A 23933-nucleotide genomic window follows, 5' to 3' on the forward strand; every position below is an offset into this window, starting at 1 on the left:
TGAAGAAGGCATTCATAAACTGATAACTCATGGCTGATAAAATGGAATATGCTATAAGGCCAAAAAAGTTTCCTAAAATTGCAAACACTAAATTGAAACTAAAAATATCAAAGGTATTTTTAAAAAAAAAAGAAAAAAGAGGATTTAGCAAAGAATCAACAGTGTTAAATACAGACTAATATAGAATAACACAATTTTAGTCTAGTTACACAAATAAGGCATCATACTTGCATGGGAAGCTCAAAAACACAGAATTGAAAAGAAAAAGAAACTATGAATATGTGGGCAATAGAAAAGAGAAAATATTAGAAAAGCAGAAACTATAACTAAGGAAATGATTATAGGAAATTTGTTTGAGTTAAAGAAGAATCTCAGCATGACTAATAAAAGGATCAATTCAGCAACAGTCCTGAAGGCCACAGAACACTATGATTATTAAGGAGCAAACAGTTAAAGACAACCATAAAAAAATTACATGAAATTTAAGTGCTAGAAAAAGAAAAAGTTTGGGAGAAATCTTTAATAAGCTAAGAGAAATAATGCTAGCACCATAAAGGCAGTTTCAAACCAAAGTAGTTTTTCTTTAAAGATACTGCTTGCAATTCTAAAAGGCCTGAAATAATTTCTAACAATGTTCTATGCTGGCAAACTGGTATCAGAGACAACAGGTTCAGAAAAGAAATAAAAATAAAATGTGAAAGATTCAATCATTCGTTTACTCATTCACTCAACACGTTTACTGAGCCATGATGTGCTAAGCACTGTTCTACCTGTTACAGAGAGAACAGTTAAAGATAGGATCAGCTTGCAGCTGCAGCTGGTTTATGGTAGCTCTATCTTATCTTCAGGGTTACCTGGACATCTAGTAGTAATGCTTGGCCAAGATGGGGTAAAATGCACTAACTAGTCATTTATAATGTGCTATTAATGTCCCCTGGAGGAACTCCATATCAGTTTATTTACATTGTTTATTGAAAATGTACAGATTGCAGGTTTACATCTGAATTACCAGTGGGGTATAAAAGACCCCTCAGAAAACTTGTGCCTTGACTCCCAAGACCGAAGTATCTTGCATGTACCTTGGAGATTCATAAACCAAAGACAAAGTGCATCCTGTGCAACTGAGAAAGGGGCCTGGGAGATGTGTCTGGAAATTCCCATCTCTTTGTATTTGCATGTATTTTCTTTCTCTTGCTGAAAGAAAGCCTTATGTGGCTGTATCCTTGTGGGTGAAGTCTTGTTGAGCCTTTTCAGTTATCTGACTTGACTCTGTAATTGTTGCAGCAGTGAACAAAACTTCCATCTAATAGGATAAGGCAGGCAATAAGCCAAATAGAAAAATAGTATGTTATATGATGCCAAATGCTATGGAGAAAAACAAAGTAGGAAAGGGCTATAAGGAGTTCCAACCAGGGGAGTCAGGGAAAGCTTTGCTGAGAAGGCAACATTTTTGTGTGTGTGTATATGTTTGAATTTTTTCCATGAATATTCTTTTTTTTAATTGAAATAAAAAATAATTGAAATATAGTTGACGTACAATATTATGCTAGTTTCAGGTGTACTACAAAGTGATTTGACATTTGCACACATTGTGAAATGATCACCACAATAAGTCTAGTAACCATCTGTACCCATATAAAGTTATTACAATATTCTTGACCATATTCTTTATGTTGAGAATGTGACATTTAAGCAAAGACATAAGGAGTGAGGGGAATGTACACACAAGTATCTGGGGGAAAAGCACTGCAGGCAGAGAAAAAAAGGAGCAAAAGGCCCTCACAAGTGGGCGGAAGCCAAGGTAAAGCAAGGAGGCTAAAACAGCTGGAGTAGAACAAATCAGGAGAAAAAGTAATAGGAGATGAACTCAGAGAGGTGGTGGGGTAACAGACCAAGCAGGATATTTTAGGCCACTGTCATGACTTTGGTTTTTAAATAGAAGGAGATAGGAAGCACCTGGATACCAGAAGAGTGGCTTCTTCAGAATTGTACTTACAAGTCTTCCTCTAGAAACTCTGCTAAGAACAAAAGGACAGATTCTAGGTGGGCAGCTTAGAAGCAGAAAGAGCAATTAAGAGGCTACTGAAATAGTCCAGACAAGAGATGGCTGCTTGGACCAGTGAAATAGGAATGATTGTAGTAAGAAGTGGATGGATTCTGGATATACTTCAAAGGTAAAGCTGAAAGGATTTGCTGATGGATTACATGTAAGGTACAAGAAAAAAAGTATAGTCAAAGAGAGGTGAATTAAAATAATTAGTGAGTTGTAACTGCCTACTGAAGAGTTCCACTTGAATTCTCAATATGCCTCTCAAACTGAATTTAGCTCATCATCTTCACTAATGGACCTGTTTCTCCTCCTGTGTTCTCTATCTCAAGGGCAAGTTACCTCTGCCCAGTTACCCAATCTAGACACTTAAAGGTTATCTTTATGTTTGTTTGTTTTTTCCTCATGCTCCTTAGATCTAATCAGTTCCCAAATCTTCCTTAAAATCTCTCAAGTCTGTTGAATTCTTTCCATTTTGAATGCTGTTCTCTTAGTTCAGACCTTTATCATGCCTTGCCTGAACTACTAGAACAGGGAGGAAATAAAAAAGGAAACAATTCACTGAGCACCCATATGTGCCAGGAAGCAGGCTACATGATTTACAGTCACTATTTTTTAATCAAATCTTCCTGATTTACTTCCCTCTAATTTTTCCACACTTCAATGTATTTTCCAAGAGCAATTTCCAAATATAATATAATCATGTTATTCCACCACTTCAGTGGCTCTAGGGTTTTTTACATGGTGATTCCTCTGCCTGGAGATGTTCTTATACCATCATTTCTTTTGCATTTTTACCTCATTAATATATATATATATTTAGCCAATAGAACCTACCTCGAGAAAATCCTTAGGTGCATAAACAGGCCTGAAAAGGCTTAAATCTAGAATTAATAAGATAGATTAAAACAAAATTTCAATTATAACATAAAAATTCATATTAATAATAAATTTTAATGATTCATATGTTGCTATGCAGCTAGATTAATTCAAACATTTGCAGAATATCACTTATTTGTCATACATTGTGTTAAGTACTGGGCCAATAAAAATAAAAAGGTAATCCCTTCCCTTGACAGCCTAGATGACATACTCTAGAAGAAATAAAGAGTCCCCCCTTTGATAAATTTATAATAGATTATTTGTAGTTGAATTGAAAAACAATGTCAGTATAATGTGAAAGTTCTATATGAGAATAGAGAATTCTATATGAGAATTCTCAAAGTACTTAGAATACAAACAATGCATTCTTAGTGAATTCCTGTAGTTGTATTGAACTGTTCTCCCTTTTGAACTTCTATAACACACTGCTCCCTTTATTATGGCACAACTTCTTGCCCAGTACCCACCTCCCTCAACTTTTTTTAAAGAAGGAGTGGTGAGGAATTATGTACATGTCTACCTAAACAATTTTATATATGTATCTGTTTATCATCGTAAATGTTAGAGTTCTCACTCATTATATGTTTATAAAATTGATTGACTCAATTTTAAACATTAAAATGAACAAAAATAAATTCTTAAAAACATTTTAGAAGTATTAAAACTGTTTCACATATACCCTGGTTTCTCTTCAGATCAAATAAATATCTTGCCTTTTACTAAAGATTTTCGTGGAGAGAAACAAATCTGAGTGTTTAATAAATTTTTTGAGGCCTTGCTTTGGCAGGGCTGGTAAAAAAACACAAATTTTTCCACATTTAATCCATCTTTAACATCTCAGTGTAATTAAAGTTTGAAAAAGATTTGTCTATGAAATCCACTGAATGATTTAATTTACCCTTTTATAAAAACGTTTTCAAATGCTGCTTTAAAAAAGGATAACTGATTTAAATATCCTCAAAATAATGGAGAACACTGACCAAAGTTAGGAATTTTAAACTGTAAGGTAGAAGTTTAAGCAAAAAAAATCAGATGGGGCTCCCCTGGTGGCACAGTGGTTGAGAGTCCACCTGCCGATACAGGGGACACGGGTTCGTGCCCCGGTCTGGGAAGATCCCACATGCCGCGGAGCGGCTGGGCCCGTGAGCTATGGCCGCTGTGCTCCGGAGCCTGTGCTCCGCAACGGGAGAGACCACAACAGTGAGAGGCCTGCGTACTGCAAAAAAAAAAAAAAAAAAAAAATCAGATGATAGTAAGTTAGTGGAGAGGGAAATTTGCTATCTTTCCAAAAAAATTGTTAATATTGTGATTTTGGATTCACAATTAAGAAGGCAATTTTTTTTCCCACTACCACATTTTGAAAAGAGTTTTACATATACCTGGCTCATCAGTTCCCATTTCATTCCATTTATTGAGAAGTTCTTTCTGTTCTCCAACTGGCCTCTAAAAAAGGTAATTTTAAAATTGGTTTTGTTTTGTGAAGTTAAGCAATGAAGCTGAAAAATAAGAATCAATACCTTATTTAAAAGCTTAAATAAGCTACCATAACACAAGAAAAAATAATTTCATTACATATGGTTAGCTTTTTAGGGAATTACACTTAAATTACATTATTTAACTATTACATTATATGTAGTCTTGGTGGCTCAGTTACAATGTGGTGCTAATGAGTCCAAGAATAGAAGGTAAATGATCTGTGCTGCCTAGTAAAATTTCACAAAGAAAAACTGCTCCTCAGCCACATACTACATCTCTTACCCCATCCAGCAATCTCAGAAATGCATTGCAAGGGGGACTGGCCAAGAGAGTGTGACTGTGAATCAGTAGCATCATCTTCCTATATGAAAGACAGTATATTATACAATACTACATATTTAGACAGTTTTTCATATAAATTTATCTTTTTTTTTACACCATCCTTCTGGTGCCTTCAGTGACTTGTGCTTGGATATTATCCAAAGTACATTCACTATATCCTGTCCAACAGCAGGAAATAAATAGCAGGTTGGGAGAATGAAGTGAAGAGAAACGTTCTATCCTACTCATGAGCAGCTATAAAGAATCCAGAATATTTCTCAAGTGGCTTTTCTCTACTTTATCACCTCTCCCCTCTCGAAGCTCAGAGTGACAGATAAATGTTGAGTATTAGTTCTAAATAGTTCTGCAGAAATGACAAATCATTCAAGTAAGGAGACTAAAGGTAATTAAAATCTTTAAAGTGTATTTATAAGACAAATCTCCAAATCACCTATACTGCAGAGTCTATATTTATTCTCAAGATATAGGTTTATTACAAAAAGCACTATAGCATACATAATAGAAACCTATATAAACTACATCCACATAATTGGCCTTTTACAGATTTTTGTTTCAAAACAAACTGATATACTAGTAATAAAAAAAGATAAATCTGCCTGACAGTTATTTCATGATACTTCCTAGTACTTGATTCACAAAAAAATACTTAAATGTTAAAAGTACTTTCCGTGCTCTGTGGTGACCTAGATGGGTGGGAGGGAGGTCCAAGAGGGAGGGGATATATGTATACATAAGAGCTGATTCATTTCGTTGTAAAGCAACTATACTCCAATCAAAAAAAAAAAAAAGTACCTTTTGTGCCAATGGGATACTCAATTCAGTGCACATACTATTTAAACTCTTCAAAATTCTTTTTTCCCAACTTCCCTGAAACATAAGGAACAATCTATTATTATTTCTGGTTAACAGTACCAAAACTGATTTTAAAACATTAAAGATGCTATGAGTTATATAGAAATGGTGAAGTTGGTTGAGATTGGTTATCTTTATTCATTAGTTTACTCAACAAATATTGATTGCTGCCTACTATGTGCCAGATACTATCCTTAGTGCTGTGAAGTAAGCTGTGAGTAACAGAAAGTCTCCGTCCTCATGGAACTGACGTTCTAGTGGAGGATGGGAATGAAGATAGACAAAAAAATAAATCAACAATCAGATGGTGATAAACATTACAAGGGAAAACAGCAGATAATAAAAAGGTAAGTTAGATTTAAGCATTTTATAAATGTTTGATACTCAGGAATCCCATTAATGACCTAGTAAAATAAAATTTTACAGAAATTGTTATAATTTTTCCAAACATGATATTTTACCCTAAATACTTCATCATGAGTTTTCTAAGAATAAGAACCTTCTCCTACATAACCACATTACCACTGTCACACCTAAAAACACTAACAATAATATTTCATATTATCTAATATTTAGTCCATATTCAAAAATTTCCAATTATCCCCAAAAATGTCTTTATATTTTTTAAAATCCTGGATCCATTAAAATTGAATGCATTACAATACATTTGGTTGTTATGTCTCATTCCTTGTAGCTTAATCTAGAGTGCTTTCATCCTTTTCTTTTTCATATTGACTTTTTGGAGGAGTCCAGACCACTCGTTTTTTATGTGTCACAATCTGGACTGGTCTTACTACCTTTTCACAGTATTTATTACATTTCTTGTAAACTTGAAATAATAAGTTAATTTTAATGGTCAATCATAAATTGATTATCCATATATACCATATTTTAGTAAACTATTCTTTTTAATGCCAAGCTAAAATGCCATAATTTTTGGGTCTTTTTTATTAAAATATGCCTACAGACCACTTCTGACTCACTAAAACTAAAATAAAATGCCAAAGCTCCAAAATTTAACCCAAATGAGGAGAAAAGGAGAGAATTATATATTACATTACCCATAGAGGACAGTTACAACCAGACAATAAAAGTAGAATAATAATAATAGCTCCATAATGTGATTGTTATAAAGATTAAAAGTACTTTGAGCAGTGACACAATAATGATAATAATCATTCAATAATTGATAGCTTTTACTACAGCTATCATTATTCAGAGCTTCTTCTTTAATACACATATTTAAATACATTACTCTCTATCTGGAATAAACCCTCCATGCTCTCCTCCCATCCCAACATACTCATTCCTACATTATCTGAATAAATTTTATTCACCTTCCAGGTCTTTACCTCTATTAAGCCTTCTCTTACCTGGCCCCTCATCCCAGATAATATTCAGTACCTTTGCTTATGGGTTCTCACAGCACCTCTTCCTTCACCTATCATAGCACATATCACACTTTGTCTAGCACATAATAAATTCTCAATAAGTGAACAGATTTTACCCTAAGTTATGTTGCAAGTATTTAAAAATAATCAGATACAACTGCCTAAGCAAAGAATGAACAGGAAAAAAATCATCTATAGGAGGAATACAGAACTTGTGTGAAATGCATAAGGCTTAATTTACTAAATATGTAGAAATAGGTTTTCAAGAATAAAAGAATACTCTTAATATATTACATGAAATATTGCCCATACCGTGTGACCCCACCACCTTCCCACCCTGGGCAGGTAACCCGGCCCTGCCCCAGCTGTGGCCCCTGGCTGCAGAGGAGTCTGAAATGCAAGTGCCCTGCCAGGGCCTGAGTGGCCATCCTCCCACTGCTGGTGGACCCGGAGCACCCTGTACAGGGGACACAGGTTCGATCCCTGGTCCAGGAAGATCCCACATGCCGCAGAGCAACTAAGCCCATGCACCACAACTACTGAGCCTGCGTTCTAGAGCCCGTGAGCCACAACTACTGAAGCCCATGCTCCGCAACAAGAGAAGCCACTGCAACGAGAAGCCCGCACACCACAACGAAGAGTAGCCCCCGCTCACCACAACTAGAGAAAGCCCGTGCGCAGCAACAAAGACCCAATGCAGCCAAATAAATAAATAAAATTAATAAAAATATTTTTTTAATTGCATGAAATACCCCCAAAACGAATTCCATTTACTGGCTTATTTTCAATTCTCTCTCTTTTCTTTTCTTTCTTTCTTTTTTTTTTTTAACTGTAAAAAGTTCTCTTAGATCCAAGACTTAAAATACATTTGGGTACATTATTCATGACCAAACTTTAATTATTGCAGTATAACCCATTTCCACCCTCAACATCCTTATCCCCAATTTATCTAGATAAATCTTATTCAACATTCAGATCTCAGCTTAAAAATAATTTCCTCTAATAAGCCTTCTGTCACTTACTCCCCCAACTCCAGATTGTTGGGGGAGCAGGTATGAGAAAGTTTAATTTAAAAAACTGTAATTTTAATTCAGCCATTACTTTAAAATAAAATTTGCGTAAAGATTAAAAAGTCAATCCCTGAATTTGTATTACTTATCCTATTATATAAAGAACTAAATTTCTAGCTATTGAATTATGATTCCAAAAATTCTCATTTTCAACCACTAATAAGAGGGCTCTTGAGTTGATAAAAAGAAAATAACTCTAAGGTATAAAAACAAAATTAAAGTTACAACAGACATCAATGTGTGGCTTATACACTGTGCATATTTTCAAGACTGCAATACACAATTTTAATACAGCATAAAACCTACTAAAAACTCAAACATGAAGACCATTTAAAATAGAATGATACTTTCTGTAATTATACCTTGATAAGATATTCTGAAACATATTTATCTTATCCTTTAAAAAATTATTCTAACAAAAACATCTCTTCAGATGTTTTCAATAAAGTACAATTTCAAGTGATTAATCATAGCTCTCCTAAATGGATATCCCACTATACCAAGTATTTCAACTTACCAAATTTAAATTTAATGTTACATGTAATATACAGAGAAACTAGTTAGGAAAAAAGTTACAAAGAAAAGAAGTTAGATATTAGGAGAAAGCATTCTGAATGAAAATAATTTAGGAAACAGAGCTATGTGATTTTCATGTGTTTACATATTTTATTAATCCTGTGAGATGTGTATCATAACCCTCATTTTACAAATGAGGAAACTTTTTAAAAGAACACCTGAGATTAGAATGGAAAAGAATATTAAGAACTGAAGCAATGCTGCACAAAGTTTTACTCAATTATCATTTTTTCTGTGCTCTGCAACTAAAGCAGAAACTTGCAAATGGGGACTTCCCCAGTTGTCCAGTGGTAAAGAATCTGCCTTACAATGCAGGGGATGAGTGTTTGATCCCTGGTTGGGGAACTAAGATCCCACATGCCATGTGGCAATTAAGCCCGCCCACCACAACTACTGAGCTCACCTGCCTCAGCGAGAGAGCCTGCGTGCCACAAACTACAGAGCCCATTCACTCTGGAGCCCACGTGCCACAACTACAGAGCCCATGTGCTCTGGAGCCTGCGCACCACAACTAGAGAGAGAAAACCTGCACACCACAACTAGAGAGAAACCCATGCACCACAACAAAGAGCCCATGCACAACAACGAAAGATCCCGCATGCCGCAACTAAGATCTGATGCAGCCAACAACAAAAAAAGGAAACTTGGAAATGATCCAGAAGAGAAGAACAACTTAAAACTGAGAGAAGGAAAGAGGAAAAGGATGTTCAATTCAGAAAAAATCAAATTTTTATGGCTAGAAAAGGGGGAAATGAGGTGTAACAGCTGAGTTTTCAAATAATGAAAAGACATGGATTCAACAAATGTTTATTGTGCACCTATTAAACACATGTCACTAAAAGATGAATGAAACAGCATCCCTGTAGTGAGGGTGGGGAGGATAAGATAGAAACAAATAATATAAGCTACAAAAAGTTCATAAGGGCTACACCAGTCTATATGTCATAAACCAAAGAAAACGTAAAACAATAAGCAGCAATAGGAAGCCAGGTATATCAAAACTTCTAGTTGACAACAGAACACATACCACTTCCTTGAAAATCCTAAAAATAATGAAAGAAAAGTGACTCCAGTGGTTGGCCACTTCCCTATTCCCTGTTCCATATCTATGGCAAGGTTGGCAGGATTTTTCCAAGGTACGCCTTGCAAGAACTTCAGTCAGATGGTCAGAAGTCATTTCATAGAAGTCTTGGATGGTCAGAGAAATCATTTGCTCAGACATCAGAAATAGTAATAGGATTTCCTGACAATGAGGAGAAATCCAAGATGAAGCAAGTGGCTGCTTTTAAGCTGGGTCATCCTTTAGGTTCCCTCAAGAACTCTAATCTTGAGTAAGTGGTATTCACTCATTCCTTTGTCTCACTGACTAACATGTACTGAATGCTTTCTATCTATAAAGCACAAAGCTCAGACCAGTGAGTAAATGTTATAAGGAGCATGTAACCATTTAACACAAGCAAGAAACTTTCCAACAAGTAAGAAGACTTAATCAAAATGGGTTAAGTCAGTGAAATTGTGAATTCCCTGTTTCCAGAAGTTCTCCAGCAAAAAAAGATGAACTCTAGAGGTTGGACTGGATAAATGTGAAGGTCCACTTTAGCTCCAGTTTTACAGATACTTAATTTTTCTCAGGTCCTATTTCTGAAGGTGAATAAATAAGCCCTATGTCTCAAAACTAAATGTTCAAAAAAATCATAGTTATTTCTATGTTATTATTTAAGTAAAAATTTCAGTGTGTACCTAGCACCAAAAAAAGTAGAAGCAGCAAATAAGTTATTGAAAAATGACAGTGCATTAATACAAAATAAGAAGAAAGTAATAGTTTCTACCCCAAAGACTTATAAAGATCTTTTAAAATGTTGTTTAAAAGGAAAATGAATGGCATTTTACATTTAAAATGTTTAAATAGGAAGACATTACCTTTTACCTAAACCCATATCCTCTCTAAATGAAATTATTGTTGCATTCTAATCAGTTTCCCTAATAATTGGAATCTATGGTATTAACTCAAAGTATTTCAAGAGTTTTATAAATACAGTAGTTTCTAAGCCATGAGAGGCAAAAGATTCACAAAAGAACTGCAACTGTATTGAAATCTTTAAATGGGTATTAACTATCACCTTGCTACTTTTTCATAGTGATGAAAATAAATAAGAAGTCATTAAAAATATATAATAAATATATAACATGCAAACAACTATGAAATTATAAAGTTAAAAATTACTTTCTTCACCCTGAAAAGAATAAAGTAAAACAAAATAATAATCATCCAGCTATCTAATGGAAAAAGGTTTTAATAATTCTCCGATTATAAAAGTAACACATTTATTCAAGATAGTTGGAAAAACAATAATATGTAAAGAATAAAATAATAAATAAGCATTCATAGATTTCAATCAGCCAAAATAACCAGTTACCATTTTATTCTCTTCATTTTTTTCTATGCATGTATGTGTACAATTGAGATGTATATCTGTGTATGAATATACACACGCATATATATACATTTAATTAACGTAGAATTATTTTGCTTTTATAGTTTGCTTTTCCATTTAAGATTATATCATATGCAATTTCCCATGTCATTATATTTCTTCAAAAATGTCATTTCTGATGCCTGTATAACACTGTCTTTTGGAGTTTCCATGTTATATTTAAGCAGGCCCTATTGCTGTTCATTTAGATGCTTTAAAATTTGTTACTATTGGGCTTCCCTGGTGGCGCAGTGGTTGAGAGTCCGTCTGCCGATGCAGGGGACACGGGTTCGTGCCCCGGTCTGAGAAGATCCCACATGCCATGGAGCGGCTGGGCTTGTGAGCCATGGCCGCTGGGCCTGCGCCTCTGGAGGCTGTGCTCCGCAACGGGAGAGGCCTGTGTACCGCAAAAAAAATAAATAAAATAAAATTTTTTTTTACTATTATCATGAACATGAATTTCTGTGTTTCTCTGATTCTTTCCTTTAGGGTCTGAGAAATGAAATTACTAGGGATAAGGGTATGAATATTTTCTAAAAGGGAATACTTTGCAGTTTTTGATTATTCAATTCATTCATTATTTTTAAAAAATATCTATTGAGCATCTACCATGGGCTAGGCACTATGCCAGATGTTGCAGATACAATTGTGAAAAGAGAGACACTGGTCCTGCTCTACAGAATCTAGTGATGATACACACAACCCAAGTATTGTGGTGGGAATTATAGGGTGCCTCCCATGTGGAAGATTGGAGAAACAGGATAAATATCTGAGTATCTGAGAACTAGGGGTCAGAAGTCCTTCTTAAAGAAACTATCATCTAACACAGGACCTGAAGAATATGCAGAAGTTAGCCAAAAATATGTGGGATTTGAGGGTAGGCAGTTTTGGGTAGAAGCAACAGCATGAGCACAGGTTCTCCTGCTGGGGAACAACTGAGGAGATCAAGTATGACTAGAGAGAGAGAACGTACATGTGTGGAAGTGGGCTTGGGAGTGGCAGTAGGGGGAGGGACAGTGTGAGGAGGCAAAAGATGAGACCTGAACAGTAAAAATGGGCAAGATCACTTATAGCCTTTTAAGCAAAAGTAAGGAATTGGAGCTCTATCCTAAAAGTCTTAGAAGTTTTAAGAAATGGAGTGACAATACAGAAAGCAGAAAGACCAATTAGGAAGGGGATGTGAATTGAAGTAATATAAAACTAGCAAAATTCTCATTTTTGCTAAGGTTACTGGATTGACAGTGAATAGGATAAATTCAACCACGCAGCACATCTTGAGGTTGTCTGAGCATTTCTGGACTGGATACAGAAATAGGCTGAATATCATCAGGTAGTGTAGATTCTGGAGTGGCTGTCCAGATTCAAATTCCAGGTCTTCCACTTAGTAGTTTGTTAAAGTTGGCCCCATCGAAGACCGTAAGAGTAACTCATTTCATAGAGTCAGCATAAATATAAAATGAGTGAATACTTGTAAAGCACTAGAATGGTACCTGGCACATAATTAGAGATCTATGTGCTTACTACTATTATTTCACAAGAAAACTTATGCACTTATATTTATCACACTGCATATAAGTTTCTTCAAATATTGCTTTCTGTGAACGGTGTAGCAAAATAGTTCCCAAAGTATTTTACATGGAAATAGATTACATAAGTTTGAACAACACTAGATTAAATAAAAATTAAACAGTTTCTTTATTGCACAACCTCTCTGAGCTGTTAACATGCCAAAAGAAATTGTAAGCAACAAAATTAAGGAGTATTAGATTTAAAAAAAGTATAAAATAAATATCCATGAGTCCCTACTGATAAAAATAAATGACTGAATAAATAAATAAATGGGGGAGAGGAGACAACTCTTCCATGCAGAAGAATTCCAAATGATTTCTGTAGATACTCGCCCCCTCAGGGAGGTGGAACATAACTTCTCCTCAAGTGTGGACCATGACTTCCTTTCAGATGGTACAGTATACATACAAAGGGGGGGGGGGGAGAGTAGTTTTACAGTGGAAAAACCTCACAAATAATACCTCAATCAGGTAATCACGGTCAACATCAACAGTGATATATCATATTGATAGTACATACCATGATATAATTTAATGAATACAAATGGCATTTTATATCTGTGATCTTCCTCCAAAAAACCCACAACCCTAGTCTAATAATGAGAAAAACATCAGACAAATTCCAAGAGAGGAATATTCTACTAAATATCTGACCAGTACTTCTCAAAACTTTTAAGGTCATAAAAAACAAGGAAAGTCTGAGAAACTGTCATAGCCAAGAGGAGCCTAAGGAGACATGACAACCAAATGTAATGTGGTATCCTGGATGGAATCCTAAATCAGAAAAAGGATATGAGGTTAAAACTAAGGAAATCTGAATAAAGTATGAACTTTAGTTATTAATACTGTATTAATATTAGTTCACTAAATGTAAAAAATGTACCATAGTAATGTAAGATGTTAATAGGGAAATTGGGTACGGGTTCCATGGGAACTCTCTGTAGTGTCTTCTCAATTTTTCTGTAAATCTAAAACTCTTATAAAAAAATCAAGTCCACTAAAAATAATAAATTGTGATTCACCAAGAGGAAGGCAATGTGTACTTCCATCCCCAAACTTATTTGTCCCTGGAACCCCCTTTTATGGAGCATCTCTCAGGGCTAGGATTCAGCATAAAACACTGGAAAATGCTGATGCAGTATAAGGAGCCTCTTCTCCTCATCAGCCCAGAAAACTTCCTAGCCATCTTCCCTATAGCACACAGCACTTTCTACCTTATGTTATAGGTACACATGTCCAAGTCTTATTTCAATTATTAAATCATGAAGTTACATGAAGACAGAATCTGTATCTAATTTATTTCTGAATCTTCACAGCACATAGCAGAGTGTCTTCTACTCGTAGGCATTCAGTAAATATCTTTTAAGTAAATATTGTAATAATTGCTAGAAAGGATAGTAAATGCCTTTACTTATTGATTCATTATAAACTTACTAAGCTCCTGCTACATAAAGGTCAGTATACTAGAGGTAACAGTTAGACAAAAGTCTTTTTAAAATTGTTACTGCTTTCCAGAGGCTTATAGGAAAAGACAGAAAGATGCGTACAGAAATTACTATAATAGAATGCAATTTGTGAATGAAGGCCATGAAATGACAGCGTGCTACAAGAGTGCAAAAGAGGGAGAGATACTTTTCAACAGGGTAATAACAACGTCAGAGAAGAGATGCCATCTGAGTTGACACAAAATAGATGGGATTTACATAATGTAAAGCAGGCAGAGGGCTTTCCATGACAGGAAAACAAAGTAAGTGCTAAAGATGAAAGAGGAAAGGCAAACTGATTCACTTGAAATGGCACAAATGGCAGTTATAAGACAGCAGAGACTGATAAAGTGGAAGGAGCAGCTGGGGACAGATAGTAAAAACTCTTAAATGGTGGGCTGTGGAGTAGAAACTTCATTTGTTAGCAATTGGCAATCACTGAAGGTCTGTTAGAAGGCAGTGAGACACATTATAAGGGTTCATCCGCTTGAGGTTAAAGTTAATAGTATTGAAGGCACATAAGGAGAAAGACAGATTGAAAGCTGGTAGTTATAAAAGTTAGTAGTGAGGGACATTCAAGATGGCGGAGGAGCACGATGATCACCTTCCTCCGCACAAATATATCAAAAATACATCTACATGTGGAACATCTCCTACAGAACACCTACTGAACACTGGCAGAAGACCTCAGACCTCCCAAAAGGCCTGAATGAGCAAGAGCCCCCTAATCAGCTGCTGTTTTAACCCTGTTCTGTCTGGGCAGGAACAGATGCCTGAGGGCGACCCACACACAGACATGGGGCCAAAACCAAAGCTGAACCCCAGAAGTTGTCTGAACAAAGAAGAAAAAGGGAAATTTCTCCATGCAGCCTCAGCAGCAGCAGATTAAATCCCAACAATCAACTTGAGGTACTCTGAATCTGTGGAATGCCTGAATAGACAACATCCCAAAATGGAGGCAGAGGACTTTGGGAGCAACTGCAGACTTGGGGTTTGATGTCTGCGACTGACTTGTTTCTGATTTTTATGTTTATCTTAGTTTAGTTTTTAGCGCTTGTTATCATTGGTAGATTTGTTTATTGGTTTGGTTACTCTTTTTAAAAATTATTATTATTATTATTTATTTTAATAATTGTACTTATTTATTTTTTTAACTTTATTTTTCTTTCTTTTTTTTCTCCCTTTTCTTCTGAGCTGTATGGCTGACAGGGTCTTGGTGCTCCAGGCTATAACAGGCCTGAGCCTCTGAGATGGGAGAGACAAGTTCAGGACATTGGACCACCAGAGACCTCCTGGCCCCATGTAATATCAATCAGTGAGAGCTCTCCCAGAGATCTCAGTCTCAACATTAAGACCCAGCTCCACCCAACGGCCAGCAAGTTCCAGTGCTGGATGCCCCATGCCAAACAACTAGCAAGACAGGAACACAACCTCACCCATTAGCAGAGAGGCTGCCTAAAATCATACTAAGTTCACAGACACCCCAAAACACACCACTGGATGTGGTCCTGCCCACCAGAAAGACAAGATAAACCCCTACTCACCAGAACACAGGCACCAGTCCCCTCCACCAGGAAGCCTACACAACCCACTGAACCAACCTCACCCACTGGGGGCAGACACCAAAAACAATGGGATTACAAATCTGCACCCTGCAAAAAGGAGACCCCAAACACAGTATGTTAAACAAAATGAGAAGACAGAGAAATATGCAGCAGATGAAGGAGCAGGGAAAAAACCCCAAGACCAAACAAATGAAGAGGAAATAGGCAGTCTACCTGAAAAAGAATTCAGAGTAATGATAGTAAAGATGATCCAAAATCTTGGAAATCGAACAGATAAAAACAAGAAACGTTTAACACGGAACTAGAAGAACTAAAGAGCAAACAAACAATGACAAACAACAAAATAAATGAAAATAAAAATTCTCTAGGAGGAATCAATAGCTGAATAACTAGGGCAGAAGAACAGATAAGTGACCTGGAAGATAAAATTGTGGAACTAACTACCACAAAGCAGAATAAAGAAAAAAAAAAATGAAAAGAATTGAGGACAGTCTCAGAGACTTCTGGGACAATATTAAATGCACCAACATTCAAATTATAGGGGTCCCAGAAGAAGAAGAGTAAAAGAAAGGGTCTAAGAAAATATTTGAAGAGATTATAGTTGAAAATTTCCCTACCATAGTAAAGGAATTAGTCAATAAAGTCCAGGAAGCGCATAGCATCCCATACAGGATAAATCCAAGGAGAAACATGCCAAGACACATATTAATCAAACTATCAAAAATTAAATACAAAGAAAAAATATTAAAAGCAGCAAGGGAAAAACAACAAATAACATACAAGGGAATCCCCATAAGGTTAACAGCTAACTTTTCAGGAGAAACTCTGCAAGCCAGAAGGGTGTGGCAGGACATACTTAAAGTGATGAAAGGGAAAAATCTACAACCAAGATTACTCTACGAAGCAAGGATCTCATTCAGATTCAACAGAGAAATTAAAACCTTTACAGACAAGGAAAAGAGAATTCAGCACTACCAAACCAGAATTACAACAAATCCTAAAGGAACTTCTCTGGGCAGGAAACACAAGAGAAGGAAATGACCTACAAAAACAAACCCAAAACAATTAAGAAAATGGTAATAGGAACATATATATCGATAATACCTTAAATGTAAATGGATTAAATGCTCCAACCAAAAGGCATAGGCTGGCTGAATGGATACAAAAACATGACCCGCATATATGCTGTCTACAAGAGACCCACTTCAGACCTAGGGACACATACAGACTAACAGTGAGGGGATGGAAAAAGATATTCCACACAAAAGGAAATCAAGAGAAAGCTGGAGTAGCAATTCTCATATCAAACAAAATAGACTTTAAAATAAAGACTATGACAAGAGACCAAGAAGGACACTACATAATGATCAAGGGATCAATCCAAGAAGAAGATATAACAATTGTAAATATTTATGCACCCAACACAGGAGCACCTCAGTACATAAGGCAAATGCTAACAGCCATAAAAGGGGAAATCAACAGTAACACAAGCATAGTAAGGGACTTTCACACCTCACTTTCACCAATGGGCAGATCATCCAAAATGAAAATAAGTAAGGAAAAACAAGCTTTACATTACACATTAAACAAGATGGACTTAACTGATATTTATAGGACATTCCATCCAAAAACAACAGAATACACATTCTTCTCAAGTGCTCATGGAAGATTCCCCAGGATACATCATATCTTGGGTCACAAATCAAGCCTTGGTAAATTTAAGAAAATTGAAATCGTATCAAGTAACTTTTCCAAACACAGCTCTATGAGACTAGATATCAGTTACAGGCAAAAAAAACAGTAAAAAATACAAACACATGGAGGCTAAACAATATGCTACTAAATAACCAAGAGAACACTGAAGAAATGAAAGAGGAAATCAAAAAATACCTAGAAACAAATGATAGTGAAAACACAACAACGCAAAACCAGTGGGATGCAGCAAAAGCAGTTCTAAGAGGGATGCTTATAGCAATATAATCCTACCTCAAAAAACAAGAAACATCTCAAATCAACAACCTAAACGTACACCTAAAGCAATTAGAAAAAGAAAAACAAGAAAACCCCAAAGTTAGCAGAAGGAAAGAAATCATAAAGATCAGATCAGAAATCAGTGAAAATGAAATGAAGGAAACAATAGCAAAGATCAATAAAACTAAAAACTGGTTCATTGAGAAGATAAACAAAATGATAAACCATTAGCCAGACTCATCAAGAAAAAAAGGGAGAAGACTCAAATCAATAGAATTAGAAATGAAAAAGGAGAAGTAACAACTGACACTGCAGAAATACAAAGGATCATGAGAGATTACTACAAGCAACGATATGCCAATAAAATGGACAACCACAAGGAAATGGACAAATTCTTGGAAAGGTACAATTTTCCAAGACTGAACCAGGAAGAATTAGAAAATATAAACAGACCAATCACAAGCACTGAAATTGAAACTATGATTAAAAATCTTCCAAGAACAAAAGCCAAGGACCAGATGGCTTCACAGGTGAATTCTATTATACATTTAGAGAAGAACTAACACCTATCCTTCTCAAAGTATTCCAAAATATAGCAGAGGGAAGGACACTCCCAAACTCATTCTATGAGGCCACAATCACCCTGATACCAAAACCAGATAAAGATGTCACAAAAAAAGAAACTACAGGCCAATATCACTGATGAACATAGATGCAAAAAACCTCAACAAAAAGCTAGCAAACAGAATCCAACAGCACATTAAAAGGATCATACAACACGATGAGTGGGGTTTATCCTAGGAATGCAAGGATTCTTCAATATACGCAAATCAATCAATGTGATTCACCACATTAACAAATTGAAGGATAAAAAACATATGATAATCTCAATAGATGCAGAAAAACCTTTCAACAAATTCAACACCCATTTATGATAAAAACTTTACAGAAAGTAGGAATAGAGGGAACTATCTCAAAATAATAAAGGCCATATATGACAAACCCACAGCCAACATCATTCTCAATGGTGAAAAACTGAAACCATTTCGTCTAAGATCAGGAACAAGACAAGGTTGCACTCTCACTGCTTTTATTCAACATAGTTCTGGAAGTTTTAGGCACAGCAATCAGAGAACAAAAAGAAATAAAAGGAATCCAAATCAGAAAAGAAGAAGTAAAGCTGTCACTGTTTGCAGATGACATGAAACTATACATAGAGATTCCTAAAGATGCTACCAGAAAATTACCAGAGCTACTCAATGAACGTGATAAAGTAGAGGGATACAAAATTAATGCACAGGAATCTCTTGCATTCCTATACACTAATAATGAAAAATCTGAAAGAGAAATTAAGGAAACACTCCCATTTACCATTGCAACAAAAAGAATAAAATACCTAGGAATAAACCTACCTAAGGAGACAAAAGACCTGTATGCAGAAAACTATAAGACCCTGTTGAAAGAAATTAAAAATGATACAGATGGAGAGATATACCATGTTCTTGGATTGGAAGAATCAACATTGTGAAAATGACTCTACTACCCAAAGCAATCTACAGATTCAATGAAATCCCTGTCAAACCACCAATGGCATTTTTTACAGAACTAGAACAAAAAATTTCACAATTTGTATGGAAACACAAAGACCCCGAATAGCCAAAGCAATCTTGAGAAAGAAAAACAGAGCGGGAGGAATCAGGCTCCCTGACATCGGACTATACTACAAAGCTATAGTAATCAAGACAGTATGGTACTGGCACAAAAACAGAAATATAGATCAATGGAACAGGATAGAAAGCCCAGAGATAAACCCACGCACATATGGTAACCCTATCTTTGATACAGGAGGCGAGACTATACAATGGAGAAAAGACAGCCTCTTCAATAAGTGGTGCTGGGAAAACTGGACAGCTACATATGAAAGAATGAAATTAGAACACTCCCTAACACCGTATACAAAAATAAATGCAAAATGGATTGAAGACCTAAATGTAAGGCCAGACACTATCAAACTCTTAGAGGAAAACATAGGCATAACACTCTGTGACATAAATCACAGCAAGATCCTTTTTGACCCACCTCCTAGAGAAATGGAAATAAAAACAAAAATAACCAAATGGGACCTAATGAAACTTAAAAGCTCTTGCACAGCAAAGGAAACTATAAACAAGATGAAAACACAACCCGCTGAGTGGAAGAAAATATTTGCAAATGAAGCAACTGACAAAGGATTAATTTCCACAATATACAAGCAGCTCATGCAGCTCAATATCAAAAAACAAACAACCCAGTCCAAAAATGGGCAGAAGACCTAAACAGACATTTCTCCAAAGAAGATATACAGATTGCCAGCAAACACATGAAAGACTGCTCAACATCACACTAATCATTAGAGAAATGCAAATCAAAAACACAATGAGGTATCACCTCATAACGGTCAGAATGGCCATCATCAAAAAATCTATAAACAATAAATGCTGGAGAGGGTGTGGAGAAAAGGGAACCCTCTTGCACTGTTGGTGGGAATGTAAATTGATACAGCCACTATGCAGAACAGTATGGAGGTTCCTTAAAAAACTAAAAATAGAACTACCATGTGACCCAGCAATCCCACTATTGGGCATATACCCTGAGAAAACCATAATTCAAAAAGAGTCATGTACCACAATATTCACTGCAGCTCTATTTACAATAGCCAGGACATGGAAGCAGCCTTTGTGTCCATCGACAGATGAATGGATTGAGAGGATGTGGCAAATATATACAATGGAATATTAGTCAGCCATAAAAAGAAATGAAATTGAGTTATGTGTAGTGAGGTGGATGGACCTAGAGTCTTTCATACAGAGTGAAGTAAGTCAGAAAGAGAAAAACAAATACCGTATGCTAACACATATATATGGAATTTAAGAAAAAAAAATGTCATGAAGAACCTAGGGGTAAAACGGGAATAAAGACACAGACCTACTTGAGAATGGACTTGAGGATATGGGGAGGGGGAAGGGTAAGCTGTGACAAAGCGAAAGAGAGGCATGGACATATATACACTACCAAACGTAAGGTAGATAGATAGTGGGAAGCAGCCGCAGAGCACAGGGAGATCAGCTCGGTGCTTTGTGACCGCCTGGAGGGGTGGGATGGGGAGGGTTGGAGGGAGGGAGATGCATGAGGGAAGGGATGTGGGAACAGATGTATATGTATGACTGATTCACTTTGTTATAAAGCAGAAACTAATAAAAAAAAATCTATAAACAATAAATGCTGGAGAGGGTGTGGAGAAAAGGGAACCCTCTTGCACTGTTGGTGGGAATGTAAATTGATACAGCCACTATGCAGAACAGTATGGAGGTTCCTTAAAAAACTAAAAATAGAACTACCATGTGACCCAGCAATCCCACTATTGGGCATATACCCTGAGAAAACCATAATTCAAAAAGAGTCATGTACCACAATATTCACTGCAGCTCTATTTACAATAGCCAGGACATGGAAGCAGCCTTTGTGTCCATCGACAGATGAATGGATTGAGAGGATGTGGCAAATATATACAATGGAATATTAGTCAGCCATAAAAAGAAATGAAATTGAGTTATGTGTAGTGAGGTGGATGGACCTAGAGTCTTTCATACAGAGTGAAGTAAGTCAGAAAGAGAAAAACAAATACCGTATGCTAACACATATATATGGAATTTAAGAAAAAAAATGTCATGAAGAACCTAGGAGTAAAACGGGAATAAAGACACAGACCTACTTGAGAATGGACTTGAGGATATGGGGAGGGGGAAGGGTAAGCTGTGACAAAGCGAAAGAGAGGCATGGACATATATACACTACCAAACGTAAGGTAGATAGATAGTGGGAAGCAGCCGCAGAGCACAGGGAGATCAGCTCGGTGCTTTGTGACCGCCTGGAGGGGTGGGATGGGGAGGGTTGGAGGGAGGGAGATGCATGAGGGAAGGGATGTGGGAACAGATGTATATGTATGACTGATTCACTTTGTTATAAAGCAGAAACTAATAAAAAAAAATCTATAAACAATAAATGCTGGAGAGGGTGTGGAGAAAAGGGAACCCTCTTGCACTGTTGGTGGGAATGTAAATTGATACAGCCACTATGGAGAACAGTATGGAGGTTCCTTAAAAAACTAAAAATAGAACTGCCATATGAACCAGCAATCCCACTATTGGGCACATACCCTGAGAAAACCATAATTCAAAAAGAGTCATGTACCAAAATGTTCATTGCAGCTCTATTTACAATAGCCAGGACATGGAAGCAACCTAAGTGTCCATCATTGGATGAATGGATAAAGAAGATGTGGCACATATATACAATGGAATATTACTCAGCCATAAAAAGAAACGAAATTGAGTTATTTGTAGTGAGGTGGATAGACCTAGAGTCTGTCATACCGAGTGAAGTAAGTCAGAAAGAGAAAGACAAATACCGTATGCTAACACATATATATGGAATTTAAGAAAAAAAATGTCATGAAGAACATAGGGGTAAGACAGGAATAGACACAGACCTACTAGAGAATGGACTTGAGGATATGGGGAGGGGGAAGGGTAAGCTGTGACAAAGTGAAAGAGCGGCATGGACATATATACACTACCAAACGTAAGGTAGATAGCTAGTGGGAAGCAGCCGCATAGCACAGGGAGATCAGCTCGGTGCTTTGTGACCGCCTGGAGGGGTGGGATAGGGAGGGTGGGAGGGAGACGCAAAAGGGAGGGGATATGGAAACATATGTATATGTATAACTGATTAAATTTGTTATAAAGCAAAAAAAAAAAAAATTCGTGCACCTGTTAGTGGATATTTGGGTAGTTTCCAATTTGGGGCTATTATGGATAAATATGCTATAAACATTCTTGTCTTTTATGGGACATGTGTTATCATTTCTCTTTGGTAAATATTTAGAAGAAAAATTGCTAGGCAATAGGATGGGTACATATTTAACCATATATACATATATATGTGTATGTGTGTGTTTATATATATATATATATATATATATATATATATACACATATAACTGCCAGTTTTCCAAAGTGATTGTACCAATGTATGAAAGTTCTACTTGATTCTCATCAACACTTGATATTATCTGTCTTTCTCATTCTAGCCATCCTAGTGGGTATCTCCTGGTGGTATTAATTTACATTCCTTTGATGACATGATATTGTACATCTTTTGATGTGTTTATTGGCCACTGTTTTCTTTTGTGAAGTGAGTATCTGTTCAAGTCTTTTGTCCATTTATAAAATGGAATTGTTTGCTTATTTAATATTGTGTGTCTATATGCATATTGCATGTATCATACCACTGATGTAAATTATAGTGCCATACAGTCCTCCCTCGGTATCTGAGGGGGATTGCCTCCAGAACCCTCCCCCCATACCAAATCTGTGGATGCTCAGGTCCCTTATATAAAATGTCATAAAAAAAAAACAACACAGTCCAAAAAAACAAACAACCCAGTCCAAAAATGGGCAGAAGACCTAAACAGACATTTCTCCAAAGAAGATATCCAGATTGCCAGCAAACACATGAAAGACTGCTCAACATCACACTAATCATTAGAGAAATGCAAATCAAAAACACAATGAGGTATCACCTCATAACGGTCAGAATGGCCATCATCAAAAAATCTATAAACAATAAATGCTGGAGAGGGTGTGGAGAAAAGGGAACCCTCTTGCACTGTTGGTGGGAATGTAAATTGATACAGCCACTATGCAGAACAGTATGGAGGTTCCTTAAAAAACTAAAAATAGAACTACCATATGACCCAGCAATTCCACTATTGGGCATATACCCTGAGAAAACCATAGTTTGGAAAGAGTCATGTACCACAATATTCACTGCAGCTCTATTTACAATAGCCAGGACATGGAAGCAGCCTTTGTGTCCATTGACAGATGAATGGATTGAGAGGATGTGGCAAATATATACAATGGAATATTAGTCAGCCATAAAAAGAAATGAAATTGAGTTATGTGTAGTGAGGTGGATGGACCTAGAGTCTTTCATACAGAGTGAAGTAAGTCAGAAAGAGAAAAACAAATACCGTATGCTAACACATATATATGGAATCTAAAAAAAAAAAAATGTTCTGAAGACCTAGGGGCAGGACAGGAATAAAGAGGTAGACGTAGAGAGTGGACCTGAGGACATGGGGAGAGGGAAGGGTGAGCTGGGACAAAGTGAAAGAGTAGCACTGACACATATA

At 36.2% G+C, this 23933-nt stretch overlaps 1 protein-coding gene and 1 non-coding gene across 4 annotated transcripts in view; one reads left to right on the forward strand and one right to left on the reverse strand.

The window, feature by feature from the left end:
* TBC1D19 (TBC1 domain family member 19) overlaps window positions 1-23933 on the reverse strand; it is a 165450-nt gene that overhangs the window by 94443 nt on the left and 47074 nt on the right. For all 3 annotated transcript variants that reach the window (XM_060091586.1, XM_060091580.1, XM_060091591.1), the window contains 3 exons: window positions 5540-5614; window positions 4309-4372; window positions 2885-2931 (listed from right to left, as the gene is read on the reverse strand). In XM_060091586.1, the coding sequence (XP_059947569.1) occupies window positions 2885-2931; window positions 4309-4372; window positions 5540-5614 (186 nt within the window). The remainder of the gene's footprint in view (window positions 1-2884; window positions 2932-4308; window positions 4373-5539; window positions 5615-23933) is intronic.
* On the forward strand, window positions 3605-3720 carry LOC132501219 (U5 spliceosomal RNA). The gene has a single exon (XR_009534194.1). It is a non-coding gene; the product is annotated as a U5 spliceosomal RNA (small nuclear RNA).

The sequence above is a fragment of the Mesoplodon densirostris genome, chromosome 1 (genome assembly GCF_025265405.1).
Source record: "Mesoplodon densirostris isolate mMesDen1 chromosome 1, mMesDen1 primary haplotype, whole genome shotgun sequence".
Lineage (NCBI taxonomy): Eukaryota > Metazoa > Chordata > Mammalia > Artiodactyla > Ziphiidae > Mesoplodon > Mesoplodon densirostris.